Raw genomic sequence first — 26206 nt, 5'->3', positions numbered from 1 at the left:
GCATGCTATGTAAATGCCTGGTACATGTCAAGGTCAATGGCAAAAGTCGTTTAGGGGCAATTCCTTCCTTCGAAGCTTTATTGGATTTGCTTGACACATGGCTGCAGCTTTCATTCTGAAACTGCTCATGGATGCATAGCAATCCATGTTGTGTGAGGCCACATTCGCACTTGCCATTTCGGGGTAATTGCAGCCGTCGTAAAGAAGTGGGCACGTGACGGGCATTAGCGTAGACCTAACGGACTAACTCCTGATCTCGACCCCAGCATATCCAGAAGCGTGGCCTTTTAGATCTCGACGCACGAATATCATCAGCTATTCCACAACACTCCGTCCACACTCTTCGGTCTACTTCTTCTCGGTCACTCCATCAGCACACCAACATGGTGAGTACCAACCTATTTGAGCGAATCGGGTGCCATTGGAGGCGCAGAAGGATAGATTGGTGGTGCTCGAGCTTGCGACACCAGCGCATCTCGTCGAGGAACTGCGAGCGAGACCGCCATGAACGGGGTATTCCCTGATATTCGCGCATCGACGTACCATTGCCAAGTCAACGCTCTTCGCCTCCAATCTACGTTCTCGCTGCAACCCAATGGCCTCCCATCATACGCACATTCTCCAGCAATGTCTCGTCTAGCAATAGCTAACAATCACCCGCGCAGTCTTCACAACGCCCCACCTCCCCCGTAAACACGGCCTCGTCAGGCTCCACGACGGCGCGTCCTGCTTCACCCAAGCCCCCGGGTGGCCCAGCGACCGTTATGCGAAGGAAGGCCGCTGCCGACCGCGCGGAGAAGACGGCGAACCAGCGACCAAGCAGCACCAGGGCTGCTGGTGCCGGAGGAAGCTCAAGCACCATGTTGAGTAAGTAAATCTTAGTTTGAGGTGGAATGAGGATAGGAGATGAATGCATCGAAAGGCTGGGAATAAACATAGGAGAGAGATGTGGGCATGAACTGCTACGGGAAAACGGGGATTGGCACAATTTGTGAAGGGACTTTGGCTAACGAGATGCACAGGGCTATACACGGATGAGTCTCCTGGCCTGAAGGTCGACCCCGTCGTCGTCATGACGCTGTCTGTCGTCTTCATATTCAGCGTTGTTGCTCTCCACGGTATGCATCATTCTGCCTACCTGTTCAAGTTGACGCGTCTAATCATCCGTAGTCATCGCCAAGGTCATGCGCCGCTTCTCCGCATAAGCCAGTTCGAACAACGGCTACCCTGGACTTTACTCCGATTCCCACCACGACCTTCTTGATGGCCGGCGCTCTGCAGTAGCAGAGCTCTGCAGCAGCGCCTCCATCCCCCCACACCTTTGTCCCCAACAACCCCTGACTTATCATTTTCTGCGTCATCTGCTTGTCCGTTCCGTTTGTACTCTGAGCATGGACCTCGGGCCCTAGAGGACTGGAAAATGGAAAAAAGCCACTTTTCAATTGAAATATCCTGATCATTGGTCTTTGTGGATAGGCCACTGATACGTATTCTGCATGGTGTATTATAGGCTCATAAATGGAATGAGGAGTTTTTTGCACATGCATTCGTTCTTTTGTGCTTAGGGAGACATTCGAACTTGCAAGGATTGATGTGACTTTATGTACGACTTGATTTTCGCTCTTATTGCTAGTTTCACGAGCGTTTCACTCGCCGGGTGAACTCAGACATGAGGATAGAATAAATGTGGTGATGCTACCTAGTATCGAAGACACTATCACTATCAAAAGACCATACATTGCCCTTTTTGGAGCCCAGTCATACTACAAAGTGTTCATTTCGCTTCATGCCATACGCCAATACAAATACCCAAACATGAGTGAAGTGAATAGACTGCCATGGCCAATTCCCTCTTTTAGCAAGGCGAATCCCTCAGCATAGGCACAGCTAAGTACACAACCTTCCCTAGTTTCGCTACTGGCGCGAACTCGCCATCTCACCATATCGCCCTCTCTGTTGGGTGGTGTCGTAGGCTTGTAAGACACGCGCCTGCGACTCGTCTGTTTGCGAGAAGGCATAGCCGCGCTGTTTGCGCATACGTTGTACTTGGCGTACTTTTCGAATAGCTTTTTGGAACTGCTCCATTCTGTTCGCAATCATCAGCAATCGGGTGTCTATCATAAAAAAAAATGAGTAATGTTGAAACATGACGTACCTCGGTCGATAATCCTGAATGTTGTACTTTTGAATCTCCTGCACGTGGTGATAACTCTGCGGGAAGTACATTCGTTTTGCGTACTTCCACGCAAAGTCTCTTAGCAGGCAGAGCGGCGGCAACACTATCACCATAGCCCAGAAGCGTGGATCCGGGAACAGTCGCTCGATAACCCCAATGTACTCGTTGGAGATGTTTACTTTAGGCGCTACGATGGCGTAGATGGGCATCAGTATGAACCAGAGTAAGAACGAGCCTGGGATAGCCAAGAACGTGTACTTTGTCCAGATATTCGTGATGAGAGACGCTTTGAGCAAGACGGTGGCCAGATTTGCCGTGTAGGCTCCGGTACCCCAGACCCAGTGGCCGGCATTTCGACCGTCCCATTGAGGCCAGTCCCACAGGATGATTAACTGCGAGCCGAAGTACAAGATGAGGGAGTGGTAGAAGCCATTTCCAACCCACGACCAGAACGAGTGCATCCTGAAGAACACCCCTGACTGACTAAGGCGGTAAAGCTGCGGATACCGGTCCAACAGCCTCGCACTAATGAACTGATCGAAGATACCCAAGACGAAAGGTGGCGCAGCAGTGAAGAACACGTTATACATGGTAAGAGTCCACGACTCGTAGATGATCTGCCCGGAGAAGCCATTTTGGAACGAATACCAGAACTGCGTCATAAACATGGCGATGTTCTTGTAGAAAGAGTACAAAATAACCTTGCTGATACGATGATAGCTCCACGCACCATGCACAAGCAACAGCTTACGTAGGTATCGGAACTGTCCAATGGAAATATCAGCACTGCGAGCGGCCTGGAGACCTTCGACACCACTGATACCGACGCCAACGTGTGCGGCTTGGATCATGGAGACGTCGTTTGCGCCGTCGCCAATGGCTAGGAGGATGGCTTTGAGATGGCGTTTGACGAGCTTGACGACCAAGGCTTTCTGCAGCGGGGAGACACGGCAGCAGATGACGGCCTTGCACTTAATGGCGAGATCCAAGAACTCCTTTTCAAGGTCGCGCTCAAGAGCGTAGGTCAGCGACTTTCCATCGATGACTAGAGCAAGCACGTCCATCTCTGCCCCGCCCTGGCTCTGGCTTGTGACGGCTTGGAGTTTCTTGCGAATATTATCTCTTGTGTCTTCCTTGTTCTCCTCGTTGACAATGAGCAGACTCATATCTTCACTGATCAATTTGCAGCTCATGCCGATGTTGATAGCAGTTTCCTGTCGGTCACCAGTCAAGACCCAGACTTTGATGCCGGCTGATTGTAGAGTAGCAATGGTATCCGGTACACCGTCCTGTAGTTTATCTTCGATAGCAGTTGCTCCAAGAAGTGTGAGGTCGTGCTCAATCAGCTCCGCAGCTTTATCAAGCTCTTCTGCACGGTTTCCGCTGACTGTCGTTTGTGCCGTATTGTAAATCTTCCACCAGACTTGGAACTCGTTCTCGGTGACCTCGCGCATAGCAAGACATAGAGTACGAAGGCCCTCGGAAGCGTACTCTTCCAAATGCGCCAGAGTTGTTTCCACATGGGGATTATTGTCCTTTGCAAGGCGCTCCAGAATGACAGTATCTGCACCTTTGCAATAACAGATGATCTTGCCTTCTGGGGTGCGGAAGATCGTGGACATCCTCTTCCTAGTCGAGTTAAATTCACATACGGCCAGTAGCTCGTACTCCTGTTGGCGGCCGTCAACTTCGATGATGACGGCTCGCGGTTTCCTCGCCACAAATTTGTAGCCTAGCGTCACCGCCCCTTCTACAAGCGCGCCCTCGTCGGGAGAGGCAGCCTGATACTTGATCGCATCCTTGTCGCCACCTCTCTCGGGAATGACAGTGTGACAAGTTGCCAATAGCGTAAGGAATTGATCGATGATGTACTTGCTACTGTGCGACTGGCGATTCTGCTCAAGCTGCTTGAAATCATGGATACCGATTTCAACACCATCTTCCGTGGTAGCTCTTCGATCCTCGGGTATTTCGTCGGCATATTGAATCCCGGCGATGGATGACTGCTTGAACTCCATCATGTTGCAAGTTAGCGTACCGGTTTTGTCCGAGAAGATGTACTCAATTTGACCGAGCTCTTCGACTAAAGAAGAGGTTCGACAATTGGCAGGAGTATCTGTCGGCTCGTAGTAAATGTCCAAATCGGAGTCAATCAAGCTACCGGTATAGTATTTAACGATCTCAATGGTGACGAAAAGTGAAATTGGTACCAGATTGGAGTATAGAACCCAATAAGTCAACAGATCGCGGAAGAATTGTTTCGCGCCGTTAAACTTTTCGAGATAGAGGTATTCGAGATTATCTCTTTTCGTAGATTGAATGATGACATCGCCAATGGAGCTGACGATACTCAAACATATCAGAACTAACACGAGCATGAGAATCTGCTTATTGACCAGCCTTTCTACTGCCGTTGTTTTGATAGGTGTCGCTGTTGCATTCCTCATGAGCTTCGTTTCATGACCAGTAAAGACAACAACGCCATGGATCCAAGGCGTGTTTCGAAGCGTGGCGCCGCGCAACAGCAACTGATCAGGTGCAAGAGGTAGCTCCTTCTCTCCTCCACCAGCTGCGATTGTGAGAGTAGCTTCATAGGTATAGAGACTGCTGTTAGGCTGCTCTGATCGAATTCTGCCTCCGAGGCGCGCCAACTCTGGCGGGCTGACTAAATCTGCCGTCTCAGGAATAGCTTGCTTGATCTTCAGATTCGTCTCTCCGTCCAAGTTGGCTGTCTCGATGTAGCATAGACCTTCTGGTTCTGACGATGCGAGAAGCACCAGGTCAGTTGGGAACGGCGATTCAGACTCGACTCGAACAATGTCTCCGACTGCCACATTGACCCACTTTGTGTCCGTGAACGTAGAGCCTTTCAGAACCTGCGCCTTGGAGTTGTTGAGCTGTGAGTCCGATTGCTTCCGCCTGTAATCTTCAATATACTCTTTGATAGCTGAGACCAATAACACAATGCAAAGAGGGACAATGGTGGTATATCGCGAAGTGGGCGAGATACCGGGTATTTGTTGCAGGATGGCGGTGAACAGGAAGAAGAGATTGGCGTATCTGGAGAATTGCTCTTTCAGGAACTTGGGTAGGAAGGTGAAGACGTTGTATTTGGCGGTCGAGATGTGGTTGTCGACGTATTTGTTAAGGGAGTTTGCGGGAGGGTTGTTCAGGTGTATTATCCTGGGACCAAGTGTCGATGGATCTGGCGCGCCTCGTCCGAAACCAAACTTGAAGGTTCCCGGACTCGGCTTCTTCTTCTTCGTAGAGGCTCCATCATCGTATGCGCTCGCGCTCGGTTGGTTCGGTTGTGCTGCATGTTCCGTCAAGGGCAGGTCCATTTCTGAGTATTCCGACCCTCGCCCCAACATGTTCTTCACCCGCCCGGTCAGACCACCTCCAAGACTCAGAATACTATTCCTGTTGTGTGCCTTCTTGGATGGCCCGCGCTGTATCCCCGGTGAATTTTGGTCGTAGGCCCCTCCGGCGGCGTAGTAGCCCTGTGTGGAATGATCATCGTCGGCGGGTATCTCTGCGTCTGAGTATCTCTGGTAGTTGTCTAGACCCGATGTCTGGGAGAAGGCCCTGTTCCCTGATTGAAGATATGGTGGCTGCCCAGGGGGCGCGCCAGGCCCTCCCGGTAGGCCTGCTGTCGACCTGCCCCCTCCAACAAAGTCATCATAGGATACCGAGGGCCGACCTTGCGGCGCAGCATCCGAGCTGTCTATGTCGTAGCGGTGTAGGAGTTCATTATCGTTTGCGGGCGGCGGCGCGCCGGAGTAGTAAGTGGATTGGTGGTCGTCGAAGTCGATCAGATTATCGCTATGCGGCGGACCACCTGGAGGCGGCCTACCGGCCATAGCGGCCAAACGTTGTCAAGGACACCGTTCCACGCAGCGCTGCTGCCTTGCAAGCTCATGCAAAAGGCCCAGATGTATTGTTTTCCCTCTCTCCAGCGACGTTGCTGTGCGGTGGGCGGGCACGGAGGTCTTGCGGAGAAGGGTAGGCTGCGCTGGAAATAGTAACACAGCTCTCCGTAGCTTAGCCGACGTTTCGAGTTGCGAGCTACGAGAGAGGCGCTGGGTTCGTGGTTGTCGCGGAATTGAAGGTAGGGAGCGAATGTCAATGGCTTCGATGCTGTAAGCTATCGCGACTGTTCGCAAACTTTGGCTGACGTGCGAGGTTGAACGAGGTGAGGCACGGACGCGAATCTTGAGGCAGTGCGGCTTACCCTGGACGACATGCAGCAACCGCGCCCTGCTCCACGATGGTACAGACGAATAGTTCCTCGATTATATTCTCCGAAGAGCGCAATGCGGTAGCTGCTGCGCGACCAAACCAAATTGCAGTCTCCACCTTTTCTCCTAGTAGTTCGACTCTTGTTGCGCGGCGCCACGTTGCGTATTGCGTAGGCGATGCTGACGGCTGGGGAGATTGATTGACGTTGGCGCCAAGCTAGCTCCCATCACGATGAAGCTCCCGAGGTCACCACTTTTGTTGCATGCTGCTTATACTCTCCTTGCTCTAGTAGCTGTGCGATTTGACTCGTGGGACATACGTACATATAGCTCCTGTTAACATGGGACAGCCCTTGCAACTGTAAATCACTGAGCACATTCGAATCACCTGAAATCATAACAGACGAAACTTGATGACCGTCTCCAAGCATTGTCTAGATAGTGCAATTCACTGGCATACTCCGCCCACATTTGAATTAGGTGAGACATTGCAAATGCGAGCGACAAGAGTTGTTCATCCAGAGCCCTTGTATACCGGGCATGGAAATATATACCCACAATTCAACAAGAAGCTTTGGCGAGGATGAAGCTGCGAAGGCCTGACTGGTAGAAATCGTTTCTTCGCCGCTCACATAAATACAAAACTCAACACTTCCTGAATGCCCATGCTTAGACATGAATTCGTGATAACAAGGTGAAGCCCGCGATGGTCGGCGGACTTAGTCGGATTTACGCCATCAACCGCGCTATTGCGCTAATCATAGCAACCAGCGTCAACCTTTTACATCACACCCCCAAACCTCCAGATCTCATCATGGCTGGAACACGAAGGTCGACGCGTCAAACCACATCTACGACCAAGAAATACACAGAGGATAGCTCCCCGTCTGAAGACGAAACATCAAAGCGCAATGTGAAGAAGACGACGGGCCGTAAACGCGCACGAGACGGAGACGGAGACGGAGAGCAGGACGCGAAGGACGACAGTCCACCACCGGCGAAGAGGGTTGCAAAACCGAAGCCAAAGCCCTCGAAAGCTACGACAGCTGATTCTAAGCCGACCAAGAGTGCACCACCCGCCACGCCTTCTTCGGACTCGAATCGCGACGCCAATGGAGAGCAAGAGGTTTTCTGGCTATTGAAGGCCGAACCCCTCCCCCGCTACGAAAACGGGATCAACGTTGCCTTCTCTATCGACGACCTTGCCACATGCACAGTCCCTGAACCTTGGAGCGGCGTACGAAACCCGCAAGCACGAAACAACATGCAAGCCATGCGAAAGGGAGACTTGGGCTTCTTCTATCATAGCAATGCAAAGCCGAGCGGAGTGGTGGGAATTCTACGCGTGGTGGAGGAAGCAAAAGTGGACGAGAGCGCGTTCGATCCGAAGGATCCGTATTACGATGCGAAATCGGACAAGGATAAGCCCAAGTGGTACTGCGTTGGCGTAGAGTTTGTGAAGAAGTTTGACGATGTGGTTGACTTGCATAAAATTAAGAGTCATGCGCAGAGTGGGGGCTCACTGGAGGGGATGCAGTTGGTTACCAATTCGCGGTTGAGCGTGTCCAGGGTGAGGAGAGAGGAGTGGGATTTCATACTAGGGCTGGCAGGAGAAGAACCAAAAGAATAAGACAGGAAAGGATGGGGTTTTGATGAAAAGAAGACTGAGTAACTGGAGTTCTACTGGGAGGCTCGTCCAGAGGCCTATTTCGCTCAATGCGTTATCCAATACGAGTCCTATATGTCAGAGCTGATCTTGGAGTGCCCCTCTCCATCGCCTGGCTAGATCATCTTTTGAAGAGTGCAACACTGACGAGGCTCAATACTGCAAAGCATTGATGATGTCCGGACTATTCAAGAAAGCGCAACGGTCATCCAACTTTTGCTTTTGTATTACACGCGTTGCGTTCGCTCCGCCTAGCGCACTCAAGCCTGCGTTAGGTCCACCGATCGTCATGAAATACGGCCCACCGGGGCGCTCGAACGCCTCTTCCCAGCCCTGCAGCGTCGTTGAGCAAGAGTCGTCAAATCTTGTAGACGATGGGGATGCTTCATTGGCAAAATTGCTCCAGGAGCGACTTGCACGGACCGCAAGCTCGTAGTCTGCTTCTGTCGGATTGAACGGATATCCAGACACGTTATACTTCTCCAGGTTGTCGAGAATATAGGCAAACTCCGAAGTATGCACAACACCAAGCCCAGAGATGTTGGAAGTAGCTGCCAGGATTGGGTCAAGGATGGTGCTGTTGAAGTTGTAGAAAAAGACGGGAGCTGAGTGTATTTGATGGACTGCAACGCCTAGATGAATAGACGGACATACCATGAGAATATCCCTAAAGATACGCGCCGCTCGATAGAATTCCGACGACAAGTCCTTGCCCGGCGCAAATTCCTCTACAGGATACATATCCAATAATGTTTCCAGTGAGTCTTCCGGCATTCCTGGGAGATATGCGCGCATGAACTTGTACGTGTCGTCCGCACTTGCGATACTAGCATCCGTGTAGTAGTTAAGATCATCCTGCGTCCAGCCTGACATGAAAGTCGCATTTCCAAAGCGGCCTTCTGCGATTAACTGGCTAGGTGGAGCTGGGAGAAAATCGCCATCTACAACGGGGAGCCAGATATCACCAACATTGTGGGCAATGTCGCTAGCGAACGTTGCAATGGTCGCATTGAGCAGCGTGCCAGTGTCCAGTTGGCGAAGACAATCGATTGTAGCGGGCGATTCCACCAAGGTAGCATTGCAACCAACGTAATTGACCAGCGCTGTCATGGCATCCTTGGTGAAGTTTCCAGTGATACCAGGCTCGAGTGCTTGGGACTCAGCGATGCCTTGCTGGAAGGGAAGTGCTTTTGTTCCGCCGTAGGCAAGAATCTGCAGTCCAATTGCAAGGCCGCCAGAAGATTGCCCGAAGATAGTGATTTTGCCTGGATCACCGCCAAAATGCTCGATATTGTCGCGGACCCATTCAATGGCAAGGCGTTGGTCGCGGAGCCCAGCGTTTTCGCTGCCTTCAGCCTTTAACGAGTCTGACTGAGCGAAACCAAAGACTATATGTTTGGTTAGTCATGTCCGATCAGAATCCTTCCAGCACACTCACATGCTAGGCGGTAGTTTATGGCAACATGAATGATCGGCAAGCCATTCTCGACTGACTGATGGATCAATCCGTCTGGTGCTGTGGTTGGCTCTGTATTTGCACCTGACCAAAAACCTCCACCATGAATCCACACCATAACCGGTAATTTCTGGTACAAATTCATCTGCTTCGGCCTTGCGACGTTCAAGTTCAAGCAATCCTCCGATACGTGGGTGATATTTCCTAGTGCCAGTGGTAAGGTGGCTTGGCCCAGCGGCTGCGGACAGGCGAATCCAGGTTTAGTCGCATCCACAGTAGAGCCAGGAGGCGGGACTTGAGGACGCGGTGGCTTGAACCTATTCTCGCCGCTGGTATCCTGTGCGTATGGAATCCCAAGGAACACCTCGATGCCGTTACGCTCGATCCCTTGGTACGTGACGTTGCAAGAAGTGTCGCTGGCCTGAGGAGCGCCTGCCCTGGCAATAATAGCACTGGTGAACAGGGGGAGAACAGAAACGCGCATCTTGAACTAAAATTCTATTCGAGTCCCTTGGATTCGGATGAGAGCGATAAGCACCTAGAGAAAGGACGATCGAAAAAGTCTTATTATTTGCAAAAAGCGATCTAAAGTAGACTTCCGCAACGTCCCGGGTAAATCTTCTGGCAGGCACCGAACACGGCAGGTGCTTGTCGAATGACATCGGTCTGCATATCTGTGAGATGTTCGCTGATGATGTATCCTGGAGAGTGCATTGTTAGCGGGGGATGGAGAGGCAAGGCGAGCCAGTAAACAAGCGCTATTATATGTAAGCCCTAGGAATGCCTTGCAGGCAAGCATTTGTCCATTGTGAGTTTGGATCTAATGTTACCTGCTAACGAACGTTAGTCCTCTTACCAGTTACAGTATTAGCTCATGTTCGCGAATCACACCCGTGTTCTAACATCTTCAGTTTGACGTACGCACTTGGCTAAGTGGTTGCAAGCTCAAACTCTATCCAGTCTTAGGTAAATACGAATGCATTTGTTCACTTAGGGCCTCCACGAAGATATCCAGGTAGCTCATATTTGCATGTGTAGAAATCTACTGAAAATCTACAACTATGCTTCTACAATCGAGCACGCTCGCCCCGTAACTCTCTCGCCACTTCCTCAAACCTCTCATAGCAGTCCTTCTCAGCATCAAAATTCAGGAGCCAGGCCTCTCTCGTGAGGTGGATTGCCTCGGGAGTCTTCGCAATTTCATCCCAGTTGGCTTTATGCCACTTCTCCCGTGTCTTTACGCCCGTCGCCTGTGCTTTGTGCACTCTCTCATAGCGAATCTTTTCATAGGCCCTCACTGCCAATGGAGTACTGTTCTTGCCTGCCAGCCCTAAACAAGCGGCTAATACGACACCGTCCTCGATCGACTGACTGGCTCCTTGGATTGACGTAGGAAGAAAAGGGTGTGCAGCATCTCCAATCAAAGCGATACGACATTTTGGGGAGATGAATGTTGGCAATGGATCGCGGAACACGAGTTTGTGATCAATAAGGCGGCCCCCTTTAGGAGTTGATCTGACAATCTCTTGTACGATTGGCGCCCAGCCCTCGACGTACTTCAGACAGTCTTCTACCCTCCCCGGAAACTGCCAACTCTCTTCGATGTTGCCATCGTCAACATGAGTGAACACCCAGTTGAACTCCTTTCCGTTCTTCAGGGATGAAGCGAGGAAGTGCAGATCTGGCCCGATCCAGCCACAGTGCGAATCGCCGTCCACGAGGTGCGCCAACTTGGGATTGTTTTTGATGGCATCACCTGAGAACCAGGATCGGTACACTGCGTAGCCTGAACTTTTCGGCTTGTCATCGAAGCCTAAGACGATTTTTCGCCCTCGCGATCGCACGCCTTCCGCTGCGATGACCACGTCGGCGAACATCTCTTCACCGTTGACGACCACGCCAGCCTTCTCTTCATCTTCGAAGTAATCCGTGACTCTCTGACCCATTCTCATATCGAGCCCCCGGTCAGTTGCGTGCTGGTGAATGATGCTATACAGCTCACCACGATGTCCATTGATCCTAGGACCCCACGTCTTCTCTTCCTCAAAACTCTGTCTTGTTACAAATTCTCCCTTCCAATGATACAGATCTAGCCAAGTCGTCTGTCGAGCAACCCTCTGCATTGCTTCGATAACGCCAGGCCAGCGCTCGAAATTTCGCGCGCCATTCGGATCGAATGATATGATATCGCCAAAACGCGTTATCTCTTCAATGTTGGCGGCTTTCTCGAGTAAGACAACGGAATGGCCTTTGCGGTCGCATTCTATGGCTGCTGAGACTCCTGCAAAGCCAGCGCCTACGATGATGACTTTGATGCCGGATGATGGGAGACGTGGGAAGTTCGCCATGCTCATGTTACAGTCTCTCAGGACTTACTATTGAAGGGCATAGATATTTATATATACTCACATTGGTGCTGTGGTTTCGCGAACACGTTGTCTTCCATGAGATGTGGGGTCGGGTAATATCAAACGTTGCTTATGAGCGGCCCCACATTAAGGCAGGCGGAGGGCGATCAGGAAGGCAGCGATACTTTAGCCTGCCATAACCGTATCCTCGCATTTTGATTTTCATAGTATATCTCCGTTATATGCATCTAGACAAGCTTTGATACTGACAGCTCTTAACGCTCACATTAGAGACGATTGCGCCATATGACGAAGAAAAGAAGACTCGGGTGAGCGGACATGTGTTTCCAAAAGTCACTGCCATCGCTCTACTAAGTGCAGTCTCTACCGCTTACACTTAGATGCTCTTCATTCTCTTCAGGTGTCCTTCATATCCCTCCGGCCGGGTATCTGGAATCTCATCTTCACCAGACGACTCATCAGACTCCGAGAACATCTCAACCGCCTCTCGCGACGTAATCTTGCCCTTTGGCACATTCTTCTGTATCTCATGAAACTCGGGCATCACACCAGTCTCTTCATACGTCTTGAAGCGCTGCTCGTCCCACCTGCGATTGCAAATGTCGACCAACTTCCTCGTGAAACTCATGTCTGTCGGGATCGTGGAGCCGTCGAAGCCAAACAGCTGCTCATCCGCGGCGAGTAACAAGCAGTATCGCACTAGGCACAAGAGCTCTGCCAAACTGCGCAGATGACCGAATTCCGGTAGAAACTGAACGCATTGTTTGACTTGAAACCACGTGTCGTCTGGTTTGGTGCCTGCAAGGTTTGGAACATGTTCTCCAGCTTTACTAAAAGCCACGAGCTCTAGAGGAGTATGCGGCTCGATGTATGGGAATATATCTTCGTCTTGAATTGTGTGGAATGCCCAGACTTCCAGACCGTTGAGGTTCGAACGCGGATTGCTCGAAATGTATGTGCCAACTAGCATAACGACTGGCAGATAATCCTCCTTCTCTGTGACCACATCAAGCTTCAAATCGGAGAGTTTCGGAAGAAATGGTACGCGTTCGCGACCGATTGCTAGTTGGAGGTTCCGAATGTCAGAAATTTCCACTCCTGGTACATGTTCTTCGTCTTCGCTGTCAGCTACGCCCTCTGGGCCTTTCGGCGCGTCTTTGCTACCCACCTTGTGAGGGTGTTGATGCTCGGGTCCTTGTACGGACTGGATACCACTGGTAATTCTATGCGAGCTACCGGAGTCAGGCATGTCTGCTGGATCGAGAGCTTGTGCGTTTGTGCTTTTTGGTGAAGATTGGAAGTCGTTCTCTCCCTGCCCTGTCTCAGGGCTATGGGTGGCAGTATCTAACGCGGTGTGTTCGTTGTCCATTGTATAATCTAGAGCAGTGCTACGAACAGTGTAAGTGTTGCGATGCGATCTCTTACTGTTGTCTGGAAGGGAGGAGGCCAAACCGAGTGGCACCGACCCGGAGGTCTCATTGCCTGGCGCGTGACCGGTCGTACTGGCTGCATTGCCCATATTTGCTGCTTTCGATCAGGAAGTAGCCGGTGGCCAAGGACCACAAACTGTAGTACAGACAGTGGTTTGGGACTCTGCGGTGGAGTTGAATTTGTGGTAGAGATTCCCGTCGCGGGTGTGACTAAATCAAGCAAAGTCGCAGTGAATGTGAAATGAATGTAAAAGCGCCGATCCCGCACGCCTTTAGCTAGGACCTTTTACCTTTCATTCAGGGCAGGCATAGAAAACTCACTAGCTGTGCAGGAAGGAAATCTCCATATCTAGTCTTTCCTAAGCTCCCTTAATCAAGTCGCTCTCAAATAGTCCCATAAAATAAAAGTGAAAGTGATGTGAGCATTTATGTCACCTGACCTGTGATACTCACACTATGTCTGTTCTTGGAGTTTCTAGTAGGTCGGTTCTTGAGTGATTTTTATGTGTTCATTTAGCATATTTCCAGTCTCCCCCCTGCTAAACGTGGCACTTATTAGCATCCTACCTTGGAAGATTCCAGGTAATCACAAACATCTCCGCACTCAAAATACAACCTTAAAGACTAGTGATAGCTCAACTAGGGCGCAGGTGCTGATCACGTCTTTCGGTTAGAACGCACGTGTAGAACCCGTCTATGAAAGTCGATGTCTTCAAACATGTATATCAATACTGTCAGACACTAGTAGTCAACCTAACATCAACACCATTCTAGTACCTTCATTCTACGCCCACCCACTTCAGCTTCGCGTCGTTCAATTTCCCCTGCCCCGTGAACTTTTTAATTGCATTCCTCGCCGTCTTAACCCGCTCTTCTAGTCTTCTAATCGAACCTTTTACTCTATCAATCTCTGTTTGCTTAGCTTTATTCTTCCTCGAGCGTCGAAGTTGGGCACATGCCTCCCGTTGGTATTCCCGAATGTTCCGTAGATTCCCACGTTGCTGTCCCAAAGCTTCTTCGGTGTTCTCTTTGACTCTGTTCAATTCTTTGAGGTAATATGGCTCTTCAGGGTATGCGATAGGGTTGAGTTCATGGCTTCTGGAAATCGTTTTCGTCGATGGACGTTTGTGGGGAATTTCATCTTCGGAGTCATCGCTGTCTTCGATATCCTGGTCTTCTCCGCGCCGCATTACCGGCGTTGTGTTTCCTGGGGAGTGTTTGGAAGACCGATTGAGAGTTGAGGTATCTTGCGATGAAGAAAACGTGGCGATCGTTCGGGGAGTGTTCACCTGACGTGGAAGTGAAATTGATCCATTGTACTGCGCCTTGGTACCCGGGTTTGAGCTTGCACACGGGAAACGGTCTCTTTGCTATAAATTCTTCCCGGTATCGACATGTTCCTGTGGTACTGTATGGTCAGGTAATGCTAAATGTTTCGACAGTGGCACACCATCTCCCTCAGCTTGCGGGCCGGATGACCTTGGACCTAGTCTCCTGCTCGTTTTCTTCATGAAGTATGTCACAGATGGTAATCAACTCTCGTTTAGATGAGTTGGAATAGGGGATGTTATGGGTGGAGACCTCGCCCACCTTTGCCTCAGCTGCAAAAAGCAAGAGATATTTTGCAGTTGTTGAAACTTGGGTCTTACATGCGCTGAGTCCATCGTCGAATGAGATGCTATCAAACTCATCTTTCAGATCAACGCGCGCGCCTCGTGGATACTACTTCCTTTTAGTAGGCTCCCAAACGAAAATTCGGACTGTCGACGCCATGAATGTACGTGTAGTTGGATGATTAAAATATGCCCAGGCTTCGTAACCCTCGAGATCCGACTCTGGCTCGAAAAACACCATGCGAAAAGTAACGGGGTGGTAACCAGAGTTACTGGAGTCTAGTTCGAAGACTAGCCCGCCTATTCCAGGTAGCTCATCGAGGACAACATGTCCAATCGCGTTGCGTAGTTTCTGAAGGGTATTGTTTGGCACCTCATGCGACATACTTGTACTGCTCATGACAATGTAGTCTAAGTTTGCCGGCGAAGAACTTGCAAAGGTGCAAGAATCTTTACGCTCTCTAACGGGGATGGGATTTCGGTCCTGAGATGAGGCATTGTCAAATCGTAGTCCCTGCTATTCTGCCGTGACGGGCCCAGCTCTCGCCTTATGGACGTTTTGGTGTAGGCGACTGGGCTCAGAACAGTACGATCTTTCACACTCTTATACCCCTCATCTGCGAAGTCTGGATCATGCGCTCCTGAAGTAGCTCGTGATAGAACGACCAGGTCTCTTCTCATGCTTGCAGATACTCTGTCCGTGTGGCCATTAGCGTGAACGGTCCTTTCTCACATCCGACACAAACCCCAGAAGCGTTATCACACACTCCCGCCAAGTCATTAGTATGTGTATTTCAGTGCATGTTGCAACGCTGGGTTGCAAATTCGGTTTATGATATAAGGATGTCACCGCAAACAGGCTGGAAGATCAAGTGTTCCGTTAGGATGATTTTCAGGGCTGTATAATCGAAACGTGCTTGCAAAAATGTGGTACTGTCGACAGATGCTCAACTGCCTGAGTTGAAAGATGCCGAGGTATCACAACTCAAGAGTCGACGAAATGGCTCTCACTATGTAGATTAGTCGATGCCTGACAGCATATGAGCCCCACAGCAGATTCCGCTACTGGCGCGTATCATCCACTCTTCGGCCTACAGTTATGAGGTTGTAGTTTGGCGGAATATTGACGTATAAAAGATAAGCATGGTAGACCTTTACAGTGCGGAGCTTCTGGATATTAATTAAGTCTTTCTAGCACACAAGACAACTAGAGCGCGGTCCACTCGCATATGCCCTCGCCTTCCCGGCACCTGATGTTGCATCCCATTTCGAATGCAATGTCCCCTCGAATGCCGTTATCGGATATGCCTCAGATGAAAGGTATCCAAATGCGTGTACGGGCCCGATAGGCCTTGTAGTCGTCGCCGAAGAAATCAATCAAATGCTTCTCTTCATCTGTTTCTGCTTAGCTGATGTACTTCTACATGAGGTGCTATATGACTTACGCGAGATTCTCTTCATGAAGAAGTACCATAATATGCCGGCATATCCCAGGAAGCAAACAGTATTTCCGAGCATGAGCTGCGTTCCAATTCCCCACCAGAAGAAGCCAAAGTATGAAGGATGGCGGAAATAGGCGTACAACCCGTTGGTTACCAGCTCATGTCCATCGTTCTTGCGTGACTGCACCGTATGGTTGAAGTTGGTGCCTGCTTGAGCCATAGCTGTGCTCCTAACACCCTGTCCCACTGCAATCATTACGATGCCCAACGAAATTATTAGCGGCGAGTGAACTCGAGCTAGCCAGCCGGGGAAGAAGTACGAGGTTATGCACGTCTCGATCAAGGCCAGTGTATGAGCTTGTCTGTACTGGCTGCCATTTGTGAGGAGGAACGAGGCGACGTAGGCGATCGGGGTATTGTATGCGGCCGTTGTGTAGAATTCGAGGAAGTGGAAGACGGACAGTGTTCCGAGGAACATGCATGGCCGCCAGAGACGGCTGCCATGGTATACGAGCAGTGCAGTCAAGACGAACCCGATTGAAGCTGTCCAACCCATACAGAAAGCGCGCACTGCGATGCCTGAGAGGGAGCGTTTGCCATGGGGGAAGAATTCTGGAGCCAGGGCATTTGGGCCCTTTATTTGGATGTTGGAGGCTTCTTGAGCTCGCAGCTTCGCATCTAACTCAGGAGTCCAGTTGCCCTTCTCTGTTGGTCGATTTATCGGGAGGGAGATGTCGACGCGCGATGACTTGAGCGAGCCGTTCGAGGCCATGATGTCTAACAGTTCAGGTATACGCGAATGCTGACGATTCGACGAGCGAGGGCGTTCAAGGCATTATATATAGCAACAAAAGAAGCACACCTGTACAAGCGCGTACTAACCAAGCAGTCCGCAGTAGTGGAACGGAACAATAGCAAGGCGTGAATGGATGTACTCTCATTGTTTCCCGAGCGCCCGCGGCGCGTCTGTGAGATCATTTCGACGCTAGTCTAACTCGACACTAGTCTGCCAAGTATTTGCTACCAGTAAATGGTAGCATGTGAGGATGAATGTTCAGCTGAAGGGAAAGCCTTTGTGCGTTGCTGTGTTCCCTTATCGCGATATCAACTCAACATGTCGTTATCGGAGAACAAGCAGCGGATGGCTCGCGGCGAGCTTTACCATGCCTTCACGCCCGAATTGATTGCAGAGCGAGCGAGATGCAGACACGCCAGCGCACGTTATAACAATGCTGGCGAGGTCCCGCGTCGACAACTGACTGCACTATTTCGAGAGTACGTGTGACTTTTTGAGACTTCGACTGCACTTTCAAATCTTATATCTCGCCCAGCATCATTCAGGATAGGACTCCTCTGCCGCCGCAGGCCTCCACATCCGAGGACGACGACAAGTTATTTGAGAACGATCCTTGGATAGAGCCACCGCTAGCTATGGACTACGGCTACAACGTTCGTCTCGGCGAGAACGTATTTATTAATTTCAACTCTGTCTTTCTAGACACGTGCTCGATTACTGTCGGCTCCCGCACACTTGTGGGTCCGAATGTTTCGTTTTATTCTGCTACGCATCCGATGGATCCTGTACTCCGCAACGGCACCCAGGGACCTGAACTCGGCAAAGAGATCCATATTGGAGAGGATTGTTGGATTGGCGGCAACGTCAGCATCCTCCCTGGCGTCAACATTGGTAGAGGCAGTGTCGTTGGTGCGGGAAGTGTTGTTACAAAGAGTGTCCCCGAGTTTACGGTCGTGGCAGGCAACCCGGCTAGAATCATCCGTAAGGTCGTGACCGACATGGATCCTAGCCAGAAGAAGGCGGAATGAAGACGAAAGAAACGCTTATGCGCTACATTAGTTCTGGACTTTATGACACTGTTAGTGACCCAATTATATACACTTACCGTGATACCAATTGGGCTTCTCATTACTGACATTTTTTATATTTCCAACATGCACTTCAAAGGCTTCTGACACCTTTTAGCCTAGTTCTTTTCGTAAAGGTAGTTCCTATTAGCTTTGCGGCGCAATCGGCTGTGTCCAAGCTCTACCTTCCTTGCCTGGATGGACAGAGTATCAGCGTGATTGCTTCAAACGCAAACTCACAATCAATTCACACCGTCGGTTTGCTACCTATAGTGGCGGCTTGGAACATGCCTTCAAATAAGGTTCGAGAAGATTGAAACCGGAGCCGAGGTTACATTTCGCAGACCTGCCCGCATTTGGAAGAGCTTACGGGTATCAGGGTTACCCTCTCAGTTTACAGAACATGCACAACACCTGTTAAAACGATGCGCAGCCGGCATTAGACGATGCCACCCCGCAACACGCTCGGACCGGTTTAAAGCTAAGATTCAACAAGACGGGACGATCTCTAGGAAGCTTTAATTGCCAAGACTGACGAAACCATTTCCCAGACGGCACCAAAACATCGACACCGGAACCCAAAACAACATTAGGTTATTCACCTACAGTGTAGCATGGCCTACCTAGCGATATACTGTCTTCGTGTCTGGAGCTCAGCCTCACCTTCGCTCGTCTGGCACATTAGTGACTACGGGGTCGCCTGATGTACCACCTGGGACACTTGGAGACCGCCAAATTTAGCCACTCCCTTACACCAGATCATATGCCAAGATATTTCAGATGCTCCTTCGTTCCAACTCCGCATTTACAAGGTGTTAGGATGTTTGTGCCTACACACACTTTTTACGCTTTTGCGAAACACCACCCGACTTGGTCTCAGAGACTACAAATACCTCTACCCCCAGCACCCACTCAATCATCATCGGACAGGTTCCTCACTCTTTAGCATACTAATAACTTCTATTAAGCATCTTCAGCATCTTCCACCATTCCTTCTCATCTTTTTATATAATTCTGTTCAATTCGGTAGATCCGACATACTTTCATCATGAAGTACATTCTCATCGCCTCTCTTCTTTCCTCCGCGGCGTATGCCGCTCCTTTCGCTCAGGTTCGGGGCGGTAATACTAATGCCGGCAACACTGCTACTGGTCAGACGCAGCAGCCGCAACGACAGGGCCAGCAAAATGGAGCTCAAACTGGCGGGGCGAGGACAGGCACGACGCCTCAGGCGCAGACAGGTACTGGCGCAGGAATTGCAAACGGACAAACTCCCTCCGCGAATGACCTCGCCACTGCCGTCTCCAACTGGATGGCCGATACCTCTATGGTCTCCAACTTCTTGAACACCGGACCAAACATCCAGAACAACGTCCAGTTCAAGCAGGCTGCCACTGTTGCCTTCAATGCCGAGGTAGACGAGCTGAACCACAAGGCTATCATCGACGCTGCTAACAGCGCTGACCCCAATGTCATTGCTGCCAACAGCACCCTTGCTACCGGTGGAGCTTTCCAGGATGTAGTCGATAAGCTACAGGAGATGTCTGTCAAGGGACAAGCCGCTGCAGGCAACATTGATTTGATCAACCAGAACCGTTGCGTCAATGGTATGTTCTTCTACTAAGGTCAACATAAATCCTACTGACATGTTCCAGTCCTCCCTAACATTGATGCCTACATGGCCTCCACTGGTTCTTCCTCCCAGGCTGTTCGCCCCACCGTCTGTGATCAGACCGGTGTCGCTGGCGGTGTTCAGGGTACGGGAGCTACCCTGCCCGGCCAGCCCGCAGGTAGCCCTGCGGCTGCTTTTGCTGCGGCCCAGGCTCTTGTTGCTAAGACTGGTAACGGGCTTGTTCAGAATGGTGCTACGCCTGCAGGAACTACGGGAACTGGTAGGCTCTCCTTCATAGATAGAAAACTCGTTCTGACACTTCGAAGCTGGTACCGCCCCTGTGAACGGACAACAGCCCGCGGCTCAAGGAAACGGTTAGTCATCCCACCGGTGACGTGAGTTCGCTGTGCTGACTTCTTACAGCTGGAACTGTGCCCACAAATGGACAGCAACCCTCAGTACAACAAGGCCAAAATCAAGGCACAACTCCTCAGCAAGGTCAAACCGGTACGACTGTCGCATCTTCACCAAGTTTTCGTTCACTGACATCATTCCTAGGCACTCAGGTTCCCCAGCAAGGCACAACCGGTATATATCCCTTCTCTGAATCTCACACTCGCCTGCTAATACGTTGCCAGGCACTCAGACTCCTCAGCAAGGCCGACCACAAAACACGCAGCCTCAGGGAACTGCCGGTAGGTTCTCTGTCTTTGAATTTCAATTCCTTCGACCCTAACTCCTCTTAGGCGCCAATGGACAGCAAAATGCACAAAATGGACAGCAAACCGCTCAGAATGGACAGCAGACCGCTCAAAATGGACAGCAGACAGCTCAAAATGGACAGCAGACAGCTCAAAGTGGCCGGAAATCGCCCGCCAGCCCCGCCCCGCAGTCGCAAACCGGATCGCAGCAACAGCAAGCTGGTGGCGTTGCCAATGGCCAGTCGCCCAATGCCGCGGCCACCGACGACGACGACGACGAGGATACTCAGTAAGCTCATTGGCGTCAAAGGCTGGGGGACTGGGAGCGATGTGCTGGCCACGGATAACTCCTTTACTTTTATGAATGGAAATGGGGTGACGTGAAAGATGAAATACATTCGTTTGTTGTAGATATTCGAGTAATGAGTAGGATTGGAGACATGGTAAACATTGGAAGATGCTGTCATGCTGTATAGTTAGTTAGGTATTAGCCTGGCTTTGAACTTCGCCTTTCGTTGAACTCGTGTGTTCAATCTCGTACGTGAACTTGCTAATACTATCGAAATTCTGCTCGCTCCCTTGTTGCGTCATTCTGAACCATGAATGTTTGAAGATCTGCCTTAGGGCTCAGGTTTCGAAACCTCAGGCCCAAAGATCTGGCTCGGATCTAAGATGTCCGGTGGGTTGGGTGATGTTTCGAATGTGCTTTGATCAGGAGGATGCACCCCAGCGTCGCACCGATGCCGAAACGAGACACGAAACATGATCTGTGGAAGAATTGGAGAGCGGGAGGGTGGACGAGGGAGGGAAATGCGATGAATCGAGACCAAGCTCTGTTGAGAGTCGCCGGCTTCATGTGAAACGAAGTCGCGTGACGCGCCAATTCGGATACCCGCCGCCCTCTACCATGCAGCGGCGGAGACTATGATGTACGGAGGAGGCTGACAATGCGGTGCAACTCAGAGGGCGGTGTTGTTTGTATAGCTTGATGCGCTGGCAAATCGGGACGCCTTCACCAAGGCCAGATCGCCAAGTGCATGATGCATGGTGGTGGTGGATGTGTCGAGTCGCTGGCCGCACGGGTGGGTTCAGCTACGTAACGACATCAACTGGCTCACCTTCGAGAGAGCGTCTTTGAATGCGGCACAATGGCTGAGGCCGAGCGCGCTGGTGGTGTACAAGGAGACCTGGAAAAGGAATTGACGTGCTCGGTAAGTTGAAGTTGAAGTTTGGTGGGTTGCGGAGCGCGGGGAGGTGTGCAGTGTGTAGGAAGGGAGGTGGCATTCGCACGCGCGCGGGAGAGAGGCTGTGAAGAGATAGGCAGCCTGTCTATTAGACATGTATCTATCTGACAGGCGTACTATGGGTTGTGCATAGCATGGTCGCTAATCTCGCCATGCTCAGATCTGTACCGACCTCCTCTACCAACCGCTCACGCTCCTCGACTGCCTGCACACCTTCTGCGGCGCCTGCCTCAAGGAATGGTTTGCATTCCAGGCCTCGACTGCGACCTCGATACACCCATACACCTGTCCCTCTTGTCGCGCCTCAGTACGCATCACGCAGCCCAATGCGACCGTCACCACGCTACTCGACATATTCCTAAAGGCGAACCCAGAGCGAGGCAAGAGCGAGGAAGAGAAGCAGGCTGATAGGGAGAAGTTCAGACCTGGCGACAATGTGCTGCCCAAGTTGCGGCGGAGAGACGAGCGCGATGAGGCTGACCGGAGAATGCTCGAGGAGGTACAGCAGCTGAGTCTGAGGGAGGTGGGCATATCGGGTGGGAACAGTAGCCATCTAGAGCCGCCGAGAGAACGTAGGAGGCGGGAGAGAAGTCGCGACGGGAGCAGAGAGTCGCGCAGGAGTCGAGACGAAAGGCGGTCTACAAGCCGGAATCCGCCAGGCGCTTCCCCGTCCAGAGCAGTTATACCACCGAGGGCTGTCGAGCACCAGTCTAGCCTGCGATCACTACTCAGCGCATCCGAACTCGACTCGGACGACATTGATGAAGATCTTGTGCGCCACGTGCTGGAGGAGCTCGTTGCTGAGGGCGTGGACCTGAACCAGATTGGTCCCTCGCAAGAAGACGACATCACGGAGAGATTGGCGGAAGCCGTGCGAAGACGCCAGGCTGAGCGACACGCAGAGCGACAACGTGAGAGACGAGAAAGACGAGATCGCATAGCAAGAGAGGGACTGAGTAGCTCGTCTTCATCATCGCTCCCTCAGCAAGTGCGCAGCCCTCCCACGCGTGACGAAGAAGCTACTCGTAGGAGAGCCCATGGACAGTCGGAAAGTGGATCATCAACGCCTCAGATTGCCGCAGGCCCTCCCATTTCCCGACCAGGTCTCATTGACGCTGCGAACCGAGGCGGTCGATCCCATCATCAGCGATCTTCGAGTCAAGGAAGCTCGCGATCAGCACGGAGAGCAGAGCGTTCTGTCGCCCTCTCAGTTGCCTCGACCACGCAAAGCAATGCTAACAATGAGCGGCCATCAACTTCGGAGAGTGCACCTGGACCGAGACGCCGTCAGTCTGACGATCAGCAAAGAAGCAGGCTCGACGCACGACAGCAGTTTCGAAATAGTCTCCAAATCAGTGCATCGTCCAGTCCCAACTCACCTCGAACGTTAAACTTCAACATACCTACTATTGACAGCCCGACCAGCTCTTTGGCTGTAGTCGGTGGCCCTGCACAGTCAGCCTCAACACCCGCAATTACCCCCTTCCAACCTCCGTCATTGCGCCGTACTACAGATCCTGCCAGAGCCGTACAGCCACGTTCCTCCAATAGCGGAACACCCCCTGCGATTTCATCTCCTAACTTTCCTCGCTCTATCACCGACCCAGTTGCAAATGAACCTCGGGCAAGGCAGACTTCGGCAACTGCACCACTCGTCCCTGCCGTATATACATTTACAGAGCCACACATATCCTGCCAACAGTGTGGAAAAGATCACATCGAGTATGAGCTTCACTACAACTGCGCCCGATGCCATGATGGCAAGTACAATCTCTGTCGCCGCTGCTATCGTCTCGGCAAAGGATGTAAGCATTGGTTTGGGTTTGGCTGGAGAGCCTGGCAGCTTTACGAGCGACAGGCGCCGGAAGGAGGGTATCCGCCAGACCACGAACATCCACATATCCTCGTCGGAAATCGCTATCGTAGGCCTTTGACGCCGCTTACCGAATCTACAACGCCGCCGCATGTCCTCATGAGCGAAGACAATCCTGAGCAACGACTAGAGGCGGGCGTTTTCTGCGACATCTGCAAAGCTTATGCCAATGCATGCTACTGGAAATGTGATTATTGTAATGAAGGTGATTGGGGCTTTTGCAATGACTGTGTCAATCAGGGACGCCATTGCACGCATCCCCTCCTCCCCGTTGCTCATAACCCAGCGGAAATAGCACTGTCAACCACTGATCCTATAGAATCCGCACCCTCAAACACACGGTCTGACACAGGACTTGCGCCACCAGACCACGACTCCAGTCCTACAACACCTCCCCTGACACCAAGAGCCGCATCCATCATTGGCGGGCCGGGCTACTTCACCATCGCAAAGCTCACCTTCCGGCCCTTGACATTCACAACTCTCTGCAACATTTGCAGGTACCCCATCCCGCCCTCACACACACGCTATCACTGTCTCAAATGCAACGCGGGTGACTACGACGTCTGCATGAGCTGTTACCGTAAAGCCAATGTGTCAAATCGCATTAGCAAAGAGGACGGTCTAAATGGTTGGCGCAAGTGTCTTCGCGGCCACCGCATGGTCATCATAGGCGTCCAAGACCGAGACGGTGGGCAGAGAAGGATAGTCGTTCGAGAGCTTGTGGGCGGATACGCCTTGAAAGAAGACGAAGACATGAACATTAATACCCAATCGCAAGTGAATATACCGCCGCGCGTGGTCGACGATAGGTGGAAGTGGTACGACCACGACGACCCAGCGCATAGTCAGCGCATCCCGCCCTCTTCGTCGTCACCGCGTTATCCGCCCGATGGCGGCGTTGGGTTGAGATTACTGGCTGCGTGGCGGTACTGGCCTGATGAAGGAGTCAAGGACGAGCTAGCGTTTCCTAGAGGGGCAGAGATTAGGGAGGCGGCCGACATTAATGGGGATTGGTATTGGGGTGTATACTGCGGGGCGAAAGGACTGTTTCCAGCGAATCACGTTACGGCGGTATAATAAGATTGGCTGCTTATGCCCAGACATGACATTGATGGATGAATATATACGGTCTTAAGAACTTGAACGATGGCAGTGAGCTTCTGCAGGATGGCAAAGTTGGAGTTGCCGTTATTGAAGCGGCAGCCCTACAGTCGAAATATGGACTGTTGAGTCATACGTTTCATTACATTATATCTGCAACATCTAATGCCAGAATATACACTAAATGCTTACAGCATGGCTGAATCTCACTCGTCATACCGTCTCTTGATTGAGATGGACCCCTCCTCTGACATGGAACCCTTTGTCTGACAGCATATAAGCACAGTTGCACTCAGCGACCTCGAATAGCATGGCCCATCCCAGAGCTTGAACTTAAGCTCACACCTCAGATAGCTTTGAAAAGTAATCAGTAGCCATCACTCTTACCCGACGATACAACCAACGCAATGGACGCCTTCGAAAAGAAAACCCTCAAGACCTCGCGAGGCTACACTTACACATACTACGTGGCTGAAGGCGACAAGTCCCTCCCGACCCTCTTCTTCCAACATGGATGGCCTGACCATGCAGCCATGTGGAAGGATGTAGCAGGCCCTCTCCGTTCAACCAAACATCCCATCATCATTCCCGACCTTTTGGGATACGCTGGGACCGACAAGCCCACCGATCCCGCCGAGTATAAGTGGGACGTCATGACCAAAGACCTCATCGAAATCATGGACAACGAAAAGGCTAACAAAGTCATCTCTATCGGCCATGACTGGGGTTCGGCCTCCGCATCGCGTTTATACCACTACCACCCGGACCGCGTCGTCGGTTTAGTCATCTTAAATGTCGGGTATATGGCACCAAGTCGCGAGCCATTCGATCTCGACACAATGAACAAAGCGACGGAGCAAGCTTTCGGCTACCCTCTTTTCAGTTACTGGACTGTCTTCGCCGCAGACGACGGACCGGCCCTTTTGAAAGAAAACATAGAGCTCATGTACAACGCCATGCATAGCGGAGCCGACACCCTGAAGAAGATCTTCACGGGCACCAACGCGATGCGCGAATATCTTACTACTGGTAATGCCGAGTTTAAGCTTCGCCCGTATGCCCAGGATCCGCAGTTCAAGCAGGCGTTCATTGAACGCATGGCGCGTGACGGCTTCGAAGGCCCGCAATGCTGGTACAAAGCTACTGCGCAAAACTTCCAGACCCAGTGCGACTCGAAGCTGCCAGAGGGCGTGGACAAGGTCGATTTCCCCGTGCTGTACATTGGGGGAAAGGACGATTCCGTGTTTCGGCCTGAAGCTATGTATCCGGCGATCCAGGCGGGCTTGTTACCGAAGTTGGAGCAGACCGAGCTTATTGATGCGGCGCATTGGGTGATGTATGACAAGCCGGGTGAACTTGTGACGAGACTTGAGGCGTGGTTGAAGAATCATTATGCGTAAAAGTACGATGAATAGTCTG

General features: G+C 51.4%; 13 protein-coding genes across 13 annotated transcripts; 6 read left to right on the top strand and 7 right to left on the bottom strand.

Annotated features, from left to right (window-relative positions):
* The first annotated feature begins 707 nt into the window (after nt 1-707).
* K460DRAFT_363626 (Pre protein translocase Sec Sec61-beta subunit) lies at nt 708-1514 on the top strand. The gene is made up of 3 exons (XM_040932854.1): nt 708-867; nt 1023-1118; nt 1171-1514. The coding sequence occupies exons 1-3, from the start codon at nt 765-767 to the stop codon at nt 1203-1205; spliced, it is 234 nt and encodes a 77-aa protein (XP_040790119.1). The 5' UTR covers nt 708-764; the 3' UTR covers nt 1206-1514.
* Nucleotides 1515-1730: 216 nt separating this feature from the next.
* On the bottom strand, nt 1731-6178 carry K460DRAFT_60369 (phospholipid-translocating P-type ATPase). Its single transcript, XM_040938555.1, has 2 exons — nt 2156-6178; nt 1731-2086 (listed from the first exon to the last, which is right to left on the bottom strand). The coding sequence occupies exons 1-2, from the start codon at nt 6034-6036 to the stop codon at nt 1915-1917; spliced, it is 4053 nt and encodes a 1350-aa protein (XP_040790118.1). The 5' UTR covers nt 6037-6178; the 3' UTR covers nt 1731-1914.
* Nucleotides 6179-7228: 1050 nt separating this feature from the next.
* On the top strand, nt 7229-8044 carry K460DRAFT_280517 (DUF55-domain-containing protein; the record flags this gene model as incomplete). Its single annotated transcript, XM_040928412.1, has 1 exon — nt 7229-8044. One exon carries the CDS (start codon nt 7229-7231, stop codon nt 8042-8044), a length of 816 nt encoding a protein of 271 aa, XP_040790117.1.
* A 189-nt stretch (nt 8045-8233) lies between these two features.
* Nucleotides 8234-10020, bottom strand: K460DRAFT_278423 (alpha/beta-hydrolase; the record flags this gene model as incomplete). Its single annotated transcript, XM_040928254.1, has 2 exons — nt 8234-9468; nt 9519-10020. 2 exons carry the CDS (start codon nt 10018-10020, stop codon nt 8234-8236), a joined length of 1737 nt encoding a protein of 578 aa, XP_040790116.1.
* Nucleotides 10021-10541: 521 nt separating this feature from the next.
* On the bottom strand, nt 10542-12001 carry K460DRAFT_363620 (FAD/NAD(P)-binding domain-containing protein). Its single transcript, XM_040932853.1, has one exon. The coding sequence runs from the start codon at nt 11888-11890 to the stop codon at nt 10604-10606; it is 1287 nt and encodes a 428-aa protein (XP_040790115.1). The 5' UTR covers nt 11891-12001; the 3' UTR covers nt 10542-10603.
* Nucleotides 12002-12085: 84 nt separating this feature from the next.
* On the bottom strand, nt 12086-13881 carry K460DRAFT_426257 (uncharacterized protein). Its single transcript, XM_040938246.1, has one exon. It carries the CDS (start codon nt 13422-13424, stop codon nt 12282-12284), a length of 1143 nt encoding a protein of 380 aa, XP_040790114.1. The 5' UTR covers nt 13425-13881; the 3' UTR covers nt 12086-12281.
* Nucleotides 13882-14114: 233 nt separating this feature from the next.
* Nucleotides 14115-14551, bottom strand: K460DRAFT_392883 (uncharacterized protein; the record flags this gene model as incomplete). Its single annotated transcript, XM_040935911.1, has 1 exon — nt 14115-14551. The coding sequence occupies exon 1, from the start codon at nt 14523-14525 to the stop codon at nt 14115-14117; it is 411 nt and encodes a 136-aa protein (XP_040790113.1). The 5' UTR covers nt 14526-14551.
* A 242-nt stretch (nt 14552-14793) lies between these two features.
* Nucleotides 14794-15333, bottom strand: K460DRAFT_402898 (uncharacterized protein; the record flags this gene model as incomplete). Its single annotated transcript, XM_040936568.1, has 2 exons — nt 14794-15057; nt 15097-15333. The coding sequence occupies 2 exons, from the start codon at nt 15331-15333 to the stop codon at nt 14794-14796; spliced, it is 501 nt and encodes a 166-aa protein (XP_040790112.1).
* Nucleotides 15334-16257: 924 nt separating this feature from the next.
* K460DRAFT_275720 (prenyl cysteine carboxyl methyltransferas-like protein Ste14) lies at nt 16258-17162 on the bottom strand (the record flags this gene model as incomplete). Its single annotated transcript, XM_040928062.1, has 2 exons — nt 16258-16343; nt 16394-17162. The coding sequence occupies 2 exons, from the start codon at nt 17160-17162 to the stop codon at nt 16258-16260; spliced, it is 855 nt and encodes a 284-aa protein (XP_040790111.1).
* Nucleotides 17163-17460: 298 nt separating this feature from the next.
* On the top strand, nt 17461-18296 carry K460DRAFT_363618 (maltose O-acetyltransferas-like protein). The gene is made up of 2 exons (XM_040932852.1): nt 17461-17665; nt 17722-18296. Exons 1-2 carry the CDS (start codon nt 17505-17507, stop codon nt 18212-18214), a joined length of 654 nt encoding a protein of 217 aa, XP_040790110.1. The 5' UTR covers nt 17461-17504; the 3' UTR covers nt 18215-18296.
* A 1005-nt stretch (nt 18297-19301) lies between these two features.
* Nucleotides 19302-20126, top strand: K460DRAFT_246249 (uncharacterized protein; the record flags this gene model as incomplete). Its single annotated transcript, XM_040927347.1, has 3 exons — nt 19302-19374; nt 19447-19860; nt 19909-20126. Coding segments are annotated over 3 exons (705 nt in total), but the record flags the coding sequence as incomplete, so codon positions are not given.
* A 1382-nt stretch (nt 20127-21508) lies between these two features.
* K460DRAFT_363614 (uncharacterized protein) lies at nt 21509-25031 on the top strand. The gene is made up of 2 exons (XM_040932851.1): nt 21509-21777; nt 21971-25031. Exons 1-2 carry the CDS (start codon nt 21715-21717, stop codon nt 24761-24763), a joined length of 2856 nt encoding a protein of 951 aa, XP_040790108.1. The 5' UTR covers nt 21509-21714; the 3' UTR covers nt 24764-25031.
* Nucleotides 25032-25194: 163 nt separating this feature from the next.
* Nucleotides 25195-26187, top strand: K460DRAFT_374590 (alpha/beta-hydrolase; the record flags this gene model as incomplete). The annotated part of the gene is made up of 1 exon (XM_040934685.1): nt 25195-26187. The coding sequence occupies one exon, from the start codon at nt 25195-25197 to the stop codon at nt 26185-26187; it is 993 nt and encodes a 330-aa protein (XP_040790107.1).
* Nucleotides 26188-26206: the final 19 nt, after the last annotated feature.

The sequence above is a fragment of the Cucurbitaria berberidis genome (assembly GCF_010015615.1).
Source record: "Cucurbitaria berberidis CBS 394.84 unplaced genomic scaffold K460scaffold_2, whole genome shotgun sequence".
NCBI lineage: Eukaryota > Fungi > Ascomycota > Dothideomycetes > Pleosporales > Cucurbitariaceae > Cucurbitaria > Cucurbitaria berberidis.
Note: the sequence above shows the minus strand (reverse complement) of the source record. Positions and strands in the feature narration are given on the sequence as shown.

Bases quoted from the DNA above. Each gene is read 5' to 3' on its own strand.
- K460DRAFT_363626 (XM_040932854.1), top strand. From the start codon at position 765: ATGCGAAGGAAGGCCGCTGCCGACCGCGCGGAGAAGACGGCGAACCAG. The intron at 868-1,022 runs GTAAGTAAATCT...CGAGATGCACAG, and splicing joins AAGCTCAAGCACCATGTTGA to GGCTATACACGGATGAGTCT. The intron at 1,119-1,170 runs GTATGCATCATT...AATCATCCGTAG, and splicing joins CAGCGTTGTTGCTCTCCACG to TCATCGCCAAGGTCATGCGC.
- K460DRAFT_60369 (XM_040938555.1), bottom strand. From the start codon at position 6,036: ATGGCCGGTAGGCCGCCTCCAGGTGGTCCGCCGCATAGCGATAATCTG. The intron at 2,087-2,155 runs GTACGTCATGTT...GATTGCGAACAG, and splicing joins ATTCAGGATTATCGACCGAG to AATGGAGCAGTTCCAAAAAG.
- K460DRAFT_363620 (XM_040932853.1), bottom strand. From the start codon at position 11,890: ATGAGCATGGCGAACTTCCCACGTCTCCCATCATCCGGCATCAAAGTC.
- K460DRAFT_426257 (XM_040938246.1), bottom strand. From the start codon at position 13,424: ATGGGCAATGCAGCCAGTACGACCGGTCACGCGCCAGGCAATGAGACC.
- K460DRAFT_363618 (XM_040932852.1), top strand. From the start codon at position 17,505: ATGTCGTTATCGGAGAACAAGCAGCGGATGGCTCGCGGCGAGCTTTAC. The intron at 17,666-17,721 runs GTACGTGTGACT...TATCTCGCCCAG, and splicing joins CTGACTGCACTATTTCGAGA to CATCATTCAGGATAGGACTC.
- K460DRAFT_363614 (XM_040932851.1), top strand. From the start codon at position 21,715: ATGGCTGAGGCCGAGCGCGCTGGTGGTGTACAAGGAGACCTGGAAAAG. The intron at 21,778-21,970 runs GTAAGTTGAAGT...CGCCATGCTCAG, and splicing joins AAAAGGAATTGACGTGCTCG to ATCTGTACCGACCTCCTCTA.